This window comes from Hemiscyllium ocellatum, chromosome 12 (assembly GCF_020745735.1).
Source record: "Hemiscyllium ocellatum isolate sHemOce1 chromosome 12, sHemOce1.pat.X.cur, whole genome shotgun sequence".
NCBI lineage: Eukaryota > Metazoa > Chordata > Chondrichthyes > Orectolobiformes > Hemiscylliidae > Hemiscyllium > Hemiscyllium ocellatum.
The window spans coordinates 37465425-37477674 of NC_083412.1; the positions used below are offsets into that span (position 1 = coordinate 37465425).

Here is a 12250-nt window from a genome sequence, read left to right on the forward strand (position 1 = left end):
ACTCTTCTCTCCTCCCTCCCAATTGGAGTCAACTTGCTCGGTTTAAAATTTTAATGAAGCCTAATGTCTCTACCAATTAGAGTACACTTGCCAACCACTCAGTACTCAGTACTCTTTTTCCATCCAAAGTAAGTGCTGGTTTCTTCTTTATTGGTATTCTTGTGAATGTCTTGATATGTGTAAGTTGCAAAGCTTTGACAAAATTTGTCTTCTTTCAACAATATTCAAGTTCTTCTTGAGTTCTGAAGAAGTTGTATTGAATTCAAAACATTAACTTTCTTTCTCAGTTTGCAGATGCTGCTAGACCTGTTGAAGAACCAGCAGTTTACATTTTTATAACTCCCAAGATCCCCAATATGTTGCTTTTGGCATTTCTATTCTTTCTGCCAAAATGATTTATGATACCAAAGACATTAAACTTCCTCAAAGCTTTATAAAACATTATTAATACCAATAAAAAATGAGAAGTCTACCTTTCTTTGAACTTGACCTATTTTCATTTAAGCAGATCTCAGGCAAAAAAAAAAGTCTGTAAGGATCATTCAAACCTTCAAAGTAATTGTTTAGCTTCCATGGTTTTCATTTTATGTCTTCTGCCTCTTTGGGGATTTTCAGAAATACTTCTCTCTGAAAAGTATCACTTTGTAGAAGTGTGGCTTTTGTGCGCAATTAATGGGACCAAAAAAGCTAAAAGGATTTTAAGATCACTTTTGCAGGTCTGGAGGAATCCAATTGAACATCTGGTATCACTCAATTGATTTTTAAAACCCCTGTCAACTTGAACTACTTTAACCTTGATGTCCCATCTACAGGACTATTTCAGTTTAACTTTACCACTGTGACAAATTTGTTTGGCTCTTAGAATAATGCATCCAAACAATGTAGACTGCTCACAAGTAATCTTTGTCTTGTGTTGAATGTGGTAATCGTGAAATTCGTCACAGTACATGTTCTGAAGTACCTGTTCTTCAATACCATGTGGAGCTGATTGTTCAAAGTGTGATCTTGACTTGTTCATGAGAAGGAATTGGCACAGGTTGAAGAAGGGTAAAAGTACCGCTTACTTTGTTTGTTCCTAAAACAATCATAGATAAACTAATATAAAGGCCAGAGAAGTGGCACATTGAATTTAATACAAAGAAGTGTGAGATGCTCTATTTTGGCGGAAGGAATTGGAAGAGACAGTGTAGACTCTGTGTTACAGTTTTAAAGAATTTCCCAGATTGCAGTAAGATCCAAACAATGACAGCAAGGTTCTCTTTCAGAATCTCAAATTTAGATGCTGCCATTGCTGTGACAGCCACTAACCGTTTAAATGGATTTTTCAGCCAAGTTAAAAGACAATGTACAGCTGACATTTCAAAGGTGAGGTCAGTGCCTTATGCATGATTAGAAGCAGGAAAAAAAGTGCTGGACAGATTCGAAAGGTCATGAACAATTAAGGTGATGTGTTGTGGGTTATATCTCCAAAATGAAAAATGATTTGTCCTTGCATTCATTCTATAGTCAAATATGAGAAAGCTGTCTGAATGGATACTAGTCTGACTTTGAATTGGAAGATAATGCCTCTTATTTTGGGCAAAAGCTGCAGTAAGTGGAAAAAGGTTGAGTCTCTACTCAATCCATGTAGTCTGTTTTCAGTTCATTCGTGGGATATAGACATTCCTGGCTGGGCCATCATTTATTGCCTATCCCTAGTTGTCCATGAAGACGGTGGCGAGTTGCTGTCTTGTACTTTTGCTGTAGGAGTACCAGCAACGCTATAAGGAAGTGAATTCCAGGATTTTTTCTGCATGATGCTGAAGGACTGATAAAATGTTTTCAATACAGGATGTTGAGTGGCTTGTGGGGTCCTTTACAAGTGGTGGCATTCTTGTATATAAGCTGCTCTGTATAGTGGCAAAACTGTCAAGTATTTGAGATATTGATTTGCAATTTATAGGCTTCTGAATGTGTTGGTGCCAGAATGTGTCCATGAATCACATCACGAATATGCAAAATTTCTGAATAAATTTGCTCTGTTACGGAAGTTGTTTCCATTAGGATACGTGGGCAGAGCCTTAAAATGAGAGGGGGTCAATCTGGAATGAAAATGAAGAGACATTTCTTCAGCCAGAGAGTGATGGGCCTATGAAATTCATTGTCACATAGCACAGTGGAGGCCGTGACGTTGGGTGTCTTCAAGGCAGAGATTACTAAATTCTTGATTAAGGAATTAAGGACTATGGGGAGAGTGTTGGTAAGTGGAGTTGAAACATCCATCAGCCATGATTAAATGGCGGAGTGGATTTGATGGACCGAATGGCCTTGCTTCCACTCCTATGTCTTATGATCTTATGGAGAGGATTCAGAAAAGGACACAGAGGCAGCCTTTTTACGTTGGTTCATGTGTGGAATGAAATGCCGGAGAAAGTGATGGATGCAAGTATAGATACAACATTTAATGGATAAGTACATCAATAGGAAAGGTTTGGAGGGATATGGGCTAAGCGCAGACAGGTGGGACTTGTTTAGTTTGGGAACGTGGTTAGTGAGGACTGGTTGGACTGAAGGGTCTTTTCCATGCTGAGAGACTCTATGACTCTAAGAATGAAGTGACAAGTCCACTGATACCAAAATTGAATAGTGCTGCAGAAAGAAATGTACAGATTGTGAAGAGAAGCACTTACTCTGTGATCAGCAAAGCTGTAATTTAGATGTTTCGCTTCTTCACAGGCTGAATGGTTTATTATCACACAGGGTACAACTGGTTGCTCACCATCAGTTAGTGTTTAAACATTCTCCTAACATAAGGTCTAGTTTGCTTAAGCATGACTCCAAAAAAAAAGAGAAAAGCAGGACAAAGTGAAGATGAGTCATGATGCATCACACTCTCATAAATGTGTCAGTAATAAACACAGCACAAATTCCTATTCACCAACAACTGAAACCTTTCTTTCTCTCTGTTAGTAATCATCACTTGACCGCAATGCTAAAATAAAGACAGCAGACAATCAAAGTTCCAGTGCAAATTTATAAATCAGATGATATTATATTGCATAACAGCATCAGCTAATCCTCCCTGTGGGTTTCATTAGTGTAATGCTAACCTTGCAGTTCAAAAGGGCATGGAAGTCAGACCTGAATGTTCATGTTGTCTGCAGCTTCTAAATGAGAGGAGGGTTGAGTGAAGGGTAAGTGTGATTTCAGAAGGATTAAATATGAGAATGACATCATATTTTAAGATGTCAATCCGCTATTGATCACAAATTCAGCAATAATCACCTCAATGGCCAGCATCATTTCCTGCACAGATGTTTGGTCTTGTAGGTTTGTCTGTCCCATTCAGTTACCATGAACCTGAACCGTAACCACATGGTGCTTCTGGTCTGGTGCCACCTCATCTTGCAAGAAAGATGGCTGACTTATGTGGTTGTCACAGTTGAGTAGTTGGTTTTGTGTGCAGGTTGTCAGATGTGTGTGAGGTGAATCTTGTAGGAGTGCTAAATATGTGAGGATGAGACAAATCTGAATGTTAAGCATGAGTTTTTATTGATTGTTGAATGGTGAGCCATGAAGGTGTAGTGAATTGAGTGGTACAATTTATAGGACTAGTGGTACAACTGGTGAAATTTGGCAATTACTGATCATTACCAGTTATTGTAAGGTCATTGAACTTCTTGTTGCATCACATCCTTTGGGCCTGTTGCCAGCCAATAATGTTGACCATTTGGTTATCTGCTCAGATTGCCTTTTGACTGAGAATCTGAATCCAATTGTAGGACATCTCTCTTCATCATCATCAGTAATAAGATTGGTGACTGAGAACCTTACAGGCCACTGTTTCACCTGTTGTGTCATTTCAAGTCTTTTTTTTAAAGATATTTTTATTAGAAATTTAACATTTTAACAAATTTACAAAAATAAACAAAACTCTCAAGTACAAACATTGATATATAAATAAATCTTAAATATACAATAATCAAAATTTAACAAGAGAAAAATACCGAGAGAGGAAAAAACAAAACTCAATTAACTACTAATCTAACCTACAATTAGCCAGAGTGTATAATTGAGTCACTACATCTTTCAAATAAGAGAAAATGAGAGAAAAAAATGAAGTGGGGGAGAAAAAAAAACCCCAACGGTTAACATAGAAGTTGGATATTGAAATACTTGCTCGGAATGTGTTAACATCATATATAACAAAACCCGTATTCATGCGGGATTCCTCTCCCAAGGGGCCCCGGACCAGCCATGTTTGTAATCTCAATTAAATAAAAGCCCTTGTTAGGATAGCCAAAATATCTATGTAAAAGGGCTGCCATATTTTATAAAATAATGCAGTCTTTCGGTGCACCATATTTGTAAGGAAGTCAGGGGGAATACATTCCCTGATTAATCTGGGCCAATTTGAAAGTCCAGGGGAACCTTCAGCCACCCAGTTCACCAAAATATTTTTCCTTATATGGAAAGAGAGAACAGAAAATAATCTCTTCCTATTTGACATTCCAGGTGCACCACTTAACCGACTGATCAACCATAATCATCCGAGTAAATCCGAGACCCCTCGGGAGGGGAAACCCTATCTAAAACATCCCGAGCATAGAGCATATAGAATTTACAAAAATAAAGGTTCTCTAATACACTCATAACAGTATAATAAAAAGAAAACTATTTCTAAATAATAAAAAAACATATTTGAATGGAGATTATCCCCCTTGTTCCCAGGGGATATCACTTCTTTTCCAACGGTCCATCATATCCTCTCCCAACCAGTGCCCCACCCTTGACCCAGGCACTCCTTAATAGGATGAGGAGAATTCAGATATGATACAGAGCTAGAGTTAACAGTGAGCACCCTACCCCCACCCCACCCCCCCCCCCCCCCCCCCCACCCACACCTGAATATATTTGGTAGTATTAATACCATGTATAAACATATATAACTATAAAATTACAACTTCAACAAATTATAATTAAATATAATAATATAAAATAGCAAGGGAAAATAACCCCGCTCCAAGAGACTAAAATAGAATAAGGTAACCACCTCTCCCCACCAACATTAACTAAACCCCCCGGCTTATATATATACATATATACACACATATATGTACATACACACATACATACGTATAATAATAAAATAAAAGAACCCTAAGGGGGGGGAGAAAATCGTTAAATGGAGAGCAAATAAATAATTCCCTCTCCCCCCCCCAAGATAATAATAAACAGTAAGATAAGAAAAAGAAAAAGGGGGGGGGATATAAATCGGAGTGGGGAAAAGGCAAGCCGACATACATTGTCTCTTACAATTTATTTAAGAGAGTCCAAAAATTCCTTAGCCTTTTCTGGAGATCTGAAATTATACCCGGATCCTTCGTGGTTAAAACATAGCGTCGCTGGGTAGCGTAAGGAGTATTGAATATTTAAGTCCCTTAAACACTTCTTCACCTCATCGAACGCCTTCCTCCTTCGAGCCAGAGCCAGGGAGAAGTCCTGAAATAACATGATCTTGGATCCTTTATAGATCATGGCTTTGGGATCTTTTCCAAGATTTCTAGAGGCATCTAGGAGTATCTGCCTCTCCCTATAGTTCTGCAGCCGGAACGGGACCGGGCGTGGACGCTGGTTCGAGCCAGGCCCGCGTATTGCGACCCGGTAGGACCATTCTACCCACACCTGGCCTGATCCAGGCTCCAGATCCAAAAATTGTGGCAACCACTGCTCCAGGAATGCTGTGAGCTGGCCTTTCTCTTCCCGTTCGGGAAGGCCCAGCAAACAAATATTTTTTCGTAATTCTCTAAGGTCCGGACTCGCTGTTCGAGAGTCTGGACCTGATCCGCGGCTGATTGAGCTGCAGTCTCGGAGGTCGCGGCCTTTAACTCCGTCCCTCTGACTCGGCGCTCGAGTTCCTGGATGTCTCGGCCGTGCTTTTGCAGCTCGGCCGAGAGTGATGCCCAGCGATTTCGGGACTCTTCGATAAATGCGTTGATTTTTGCGTCCAGCTTGGTGATCATCTCCACAAGGCTTGTTATTGTCGGTAAGTCCCCCAGGGCGGCTATGGACGCCTCAGCTGCAGCTGGAGAGGGTCGGGGAGGGGTTCCTGCTTGCTGAGAGCTGTGGGCTCTCCTCCCTTTCGTCATTTTTCCTAAGAGATTAGATTATTTAAATTTAATACCAACACTACCAAACAACTAATTATATTAAATAAAAGCTATTTTAGATGATTTGGTGAGTGTGGTGGGGGTGGGCGATCCACTTTGCCCAAGTCTTGGGAGGAGCACTGTAGACTCAGACTTGCTGGGTCGCCGCCATCTTGAATCCCCTTCAAGTCTTTTCAAGGAGCAGAATGCTGCCTGATCTGCTGTGCTTTTCCAGCAACACATTTTCAGCTCTGATCTCCAGCATCTGCAGTCCTCACTTTCTCCTAAAATAACAGGCACCAGAAAATGCGAGTTCCAGTGCAAATTTCCAGGTCAGAATCTCTTCAGTCATGATTGTCAACGTGTGCTATCATTGTAATACCTTTTGGAGTTTTGCTTTAATCAGTACAAGCTAACTGCAAGGTGTTTGTCACTCAAACAATTTGTCTCCTGCTGCCGCATCTAGCCAGTGATAAGTGCACAAGTCAATGGTTTGTAGTTCCCACACCGATTCTTTTGGAGCTATTTAAAATTAGGCGACACAGTCTGTAAACTGTTATATCTATTACTGCTAGCTTTGTGGAAATTCGATCAGAGGAGCTTCAAGCTGTTGACCAGATGCTATGATGAACAATTGGTCATGGAGAAGCTATTCAATATTTGTAGATTCATTTGAATCTCAGCTGTTTGGTATACTTGTTAATTCAGCATGGATTCAAATGAATGGTTTCTGCTTCTTTTCTTTCTCTTATATTTGTGACAACATATCTTTCCCTTCACTTGTGTGAGGCATAAAATTGAGTAAACGGCATCAAATGTGCGTAACAACCAACATCAACAGCATTTTGTTCTTTGATATAGTGTTTAACTTTCCCAGTGGAGCAGGGTGGAGACCCAGTGTTCCCATTGTTGAGTTGTAAAGATAATTGTACCTGTAGAATGAGTAGACAAAAAAATTGTATTATGTTCTGGTCTTTTAAGCTTCATTTGTGGCATACTGTTTACCTTGGTGATCACTCACAAATGGGAAGCTTGGAGTTTGAATCCTTGGGATGTGAATTGTGCCATTTCACCAACATACAAGTTTGCATCTGCTTCCTTTCTAAGTAAACAGAGCTGCCGTACTGGATGTTGAATACTTAGCCTTTTAGGAGGTTTGGCAAAATGCCTGAATTTCTTCAAAGCAGATTTTGGCATAAACTTAAGTACCAAGGAAATAGAGTAAACCATCTTTGGATCTTTTAAAACCACTGCTTAATAAGGGCCTGCTTGGAAGTTTATTTCAGGAAACCTTCGGAATTAACTAACCTTGTACTGTATCATTAATGTTTCTAATAATAATGATCTATTTGTAGTTTGTTTAAAGGCTCCATTCTGTAAAATGAGTGAGCTGCAGGGACCAGTTGGCTAGACTTGCCATTCGCTAGATGAACATCTGAAGCCGGATGCCTTGGAGTTATTCCTTTTTACTTCTTTGATTGTAAGCATCATCAATTCTACGTTATATTTAAGACATTAAGGCAGGTTAATTTTGTGTGGACACTCATTCATTTTAGTAATTTCCTTTGCCTTTTAATTTTCCATTTCCACTAAGATGAAGTGCCTTGTCCCTCATACATTCCGACATCACATGTCACCTGAACCTCAAATTGTACTTCAAACAAAAGTATGCTCCCACAAAATTGCATTGGCCATCTTTGATGCAAGTGAAACGACAAAAGTAAAATTTTGCATTTTGTTTTGGATGTAATGTGCGCTGATTCAGATAGAGAGCGTGGAGCTGCAGTATGCTTTAATGTAGGGTTCGCTGACTTTGACATCTGAGGATCAATGGTGCAACCAGAATAAAGAATACTTGAAATACCTGTTTTTTTTAATCTGCATGCATTTCTGGCTGGGTTTTGTAGTGGGAGTGAACCTGTTCCATCAGTCTCCATCACATCAAGCTATTTGACTGTAATCAGGGCTGCCATCTTTATTAAGGTGGCTACCCGCAGAGCTGCCAGTCAGTTATAATAAAACCTATACCTCTGCAGTACATGAGGAACATTGCTCATTGTGGAGGCTGCACTTGGAAGAGGAGAGCATATCGATGGACCTGTGCTCTCGTAACTGTACAAGTAGGGACTGAGGGTCCCAGTGAGAGTGAATAAGTGGCTGATGAGAGTAGCTGGTGTTGTAGTTGCTGTAGCTACAATGTCAGGGGAATGGGGAACACTCAAGGAGAGAAGGTTTGCCCAAGTTATAGCCTAGAGACTCCCAATTGGAGTGGCCAATGGGTTTACCAGAAGGTGGAGGACCTGCTAGCTACTTGTTGGATGCCAGCAGAGGTGAGTGGAGACCCTTTCTGATCACTTAAATGGCTCAGTTGGAATCTGGGAAAGTTGGATCCTACCCACCCCCCCCCAATCTTTCCAGCTGTGGACAAGATAACATGGCAATGGGATGTCAATGGGCACCAAACCATAGCCTTCCCTCAGCGTCTTGCCAACTTTTCACTTTTGAGCCAGTCTCTAAAAGGCTGGTAAAATCCAACCCATTATTTCTGAAACACTACTTGTGGGAGTTTGTTGATATGTTGTAAAACAGTATTTGCACATCAGTTAATGTACCATCCTGAATAAACTATTTTTGAATAACTCAAACTAAAAGCAAATGAAACAGGGAGAAAAAAAGATTGATAGCTTTCTGCCTTACTTAGTTTATTTTAGTTGTACCTTCATTGATTTCCTGTTCAATAAAGGAAAAAGTGCCTTTCTCAACAGTAAACTGTTTCATTTAACATTGCAAATTATCCATTGGATGTCGAACATTCAGTCCATCTTCAATCTACAAAAGGTGTACTCTGTTTTTTTCTAAGGCGTATACTTTGAATATGAAGAGTGAACAGCAGTCTTAGTGTGCTAACAGTTGTAACAAGAAAGATTGTTACAAGGGTTAAAAGTCAGAAAGAGAGAGTGCTGTAACGGTTCCCAAAACTAAAGAGCAGCTGCCCTACATTATTTGAGGCTATTATTTAGATCACTACAAGAGCAGATCCTTATAAGTACAATTCATAGGAAGTTGTAATGTGGTAGCTGTACTTTTGGGCAGGGAGTTGTTTCTGCGCAGGGTCTGGAATTTGAAACATCTTGGGGCCTCACCAGTGCCGACATCAGTGACTCCAACTGATCATTGCTTCCCTGCAGAAGTCTTCTTTCAAGGACAGTTAACGTTTTTGATATATGCATATCAGCTGAGGGAAGGGCAGTTATCTCCTTATGTTTGGATTCTAAAGAGCGAAAAGTGCTCATAGAAGTAAACAGTCTGAAACTTGGAATTGTCTGAAAACCTGATGGCATTTCAGTCTCTCAAATTACACTCGTCAGCAGTGTTTTGGTGTGAAGAACTGGAAGAGCATTGTAAGTGTAACCATTGCATAAACATTTGCCTCAATGTAAATGACCTTGCTTCAGCTGATTTTAATATTTACATGTTAATTAAAACAGCAATGTTGAATCGGTAATTTGTTGCTGGAAACAATAGTTGTACTTCCTTTTGAAGTACTACCTTCATTTTGGATGTTGCAAAATGATTGAAATGTAAGTAAGGTGAGCTTTATGCATTTCTGAGTGCATCATAATTGTGTGATATTAATTTCACCAGTGCTAAATAAAAATTTGAGGATCATTTGAGTTTAACCTCTTTACTTAACAAGCGAAGTTGGCATAATTAACAATGCAAGAGTTTTTCACTTCTGGAGATTCAACACAATGTCAGAATATTGGAAATGTAAACTGTGCTGTCTTTTGGATTTTACTGAAAAAATTGAGAGGCATTTGATTTAGGATTTTCTGAGGCATAAAGACAGATTTAATTTACTTCATATCAGCTTACGTCTTTTACAGATAAAGCTGTTGCAATGTCAGCATGTAGCCGAACATTGCAAAGATTTTTCAACTTGTTGACACAGAGGAGGTCTGATCCCATGCCGATTTTAAAGGGGCTGTGTTATCATGAGCCTGCAAAACACATTCGACTCTTTCCTTACCAAAGACTTGCTGGGTGACTCAATAACACCATAGAAAACTGAATTTAGCAGCACAGTACGTGGACGTTTGGCCCATCATGACAGTCTATCTCAATGTTAGCTCTTCAGCTGAATTTGTTTACTTGAATCCAATTTCCTTATTCTTCTGCTACTATGTTACTAATCATGTTTGCCATTATCACTCCTTGGAGTTTGATGTTGAAAATATGCTCAAGCCCCACAATTGGCTTGCAGAAATATGTGCATAATATATTGTCTACGGGGTCAGCATATTGAGGTTAGAACTGAATTTCATGCAGCTCGTTCTTCAGATTTAAAGATTTGTGCATACTGAAATATTGGGATAAATCTTAACTCCAGAAGAAAACGGTGGCTTTCAGCTGGATAAAGTGGGAGCAACAGTGTGGTGTTTATAAGCCTCAAAATTCAGTTTGCTGTCCCAAACCCATTTCCAACCTACTCGCTGATGGCCTTACTGAAGATGGAAATGAATGGAATGCTTATTTTTGAATCTAGAGAATTGGAATACAATGATGCACAAGTTATACTGCACAACACCATGTTTGGATCCCGTTTGGAATACTGAGAGCAGATCTGGGCATCACATATTAGGAACAAGATCTTGTCTTTGGAGGGAGTACAATGTAGGTTTACAGGGAAAATACCTGGATTTCAGGGTTTAAACTATGAGGACATATCATACAAATTAGACCTGTTTTCTCGAGAATTTAGAAGGTTATGGGGTGATTTGATCAAAATCTTCAAGGTATTAGCGGGAAAAGACAGGGTAGTAAAGATAAACTATCTCTACTGGTTGTGGATTTGAAAACAAGGGGCATAGTCTGAGAATTAGGTCCAGACTGTTCAGGAGCGATGTTAGGAAGCAATTCAACACTGAGTGGAAAACATTTGAAACTGTCTTCTGTCAGTGGATGCAGGATCAGTTGTTAGTTTTAATTATGAGATAAATTTTTGATAAGCAGAAGTACTCAGGGATATGGGCCAAAGCCTGGTATATGGAGTTTCTTCACAGATTAGCCATGGTCTCATTGAAGTGAAACCTGCCCGATTGGGCCCCTTCCCCACAAACCGAAAACAACCTTTCTTACTGAAGCCTTGATCTCAACATGTGGCCTCCGAATTATCTGATAACCCCCAAGATGTAGATCAACAGCCTCCTCCCCCTCCCTGGCTTCCTCGCTATAGTCAGGAAGACCATACCTGCTGCTGATTCCCACACACACCCGCAGCTCCTAACTGTTTTTGGGTGACTTCTGGCAAGGGAGCTTGCTGGGGAGGTAAAGCTTTAAAGTGTCTGAGACAATCCTGATCATGGAATTCCCATGCTGTTACTGACGAACCCACCCAGTGGTCAGGTCAGTTAAAATTCTGTCCAGCGTCCTATTGAGTGTCAGTAAGAAAATAATATTTGTTTTCATTCTGATAAATGTTGACTTGTTTGTAAATATATCTGACCTGAAAAAAAAATTCTTATTTTTTATTTTGGATATTAACGTGTTGCACTGGGTTTCCCTAGCTCCTCCTTCTGTAACTTGCATCTGACTTACAAACGGATGTCACCTTCACTAACTGTACAGTCGGGCAGCTGTTACAGGACTATAATGGCTCATGATTAGATTAGATTACTTACAGTGTGGAAACAGGCCCTTCGGCCCAACAAGTCCACACCGACCCACCAAAGCGCAACCCACCCATTCCCCTACATTTACCTCTTTTACCTAACACTACGGGCAATTTAACATGGCCAATTCACCTGACCTGCACATCTTTGGACTGTGGGAGGAAACCGGAGGAAACCCACGCAGTTAGTCGCCTGAGTCGGGAATTGAACCCAGGTCTCTGGCGCTGTGAGGCAGCAGTGCTAACCACTGTGCCACCTTGCCGCCCACAAATGTGTGCGAGTAGCATGTGTGGGCTCTGCAGTGATGTACACACACCATTTGCCTGTAACACTTAAGCATTACGCTCCCAATTTATTTTGGCTGAACTTTCCAAGCTCTGGTAAGCAGGTAAGTCTCCAGTGGATGCGAGTAACACTGTGTGGAACCATACAGATATGCTCCATGACATT

At 40.2% G+C, this 12250-nt stretch overlaps 1 protein-coding gene across 6 annotated transcripts in view; it reads left to right on the top strand.

Annotated features, from left to right (window-relative positions):
• The window catches only part of dmd (dystrophin), a 1983095-nt gene that overhangs the window by 234113 nt on the left and 1736732 nt on the right, over positions 1-12250 (top strand). Inside the window, exon 1 of one of the 6 annotated variants that reach the window (XM_060833513.1) lies at positions 9274-9529. The exons of the other annotated variants lie outside the window; for them this stretch is intronic. Coding sequence (XP_060689496.1) covers positions 9463-9529 — 67 coding nt within the window. The 5' untranslated portion in view covers positions 9274-9462. Of the gene's footprint in view, positions 1-9273; positions 9530-12250 lie in introns of those variants that run through there. 6 annotated transcript variants of the gene reach the window in all.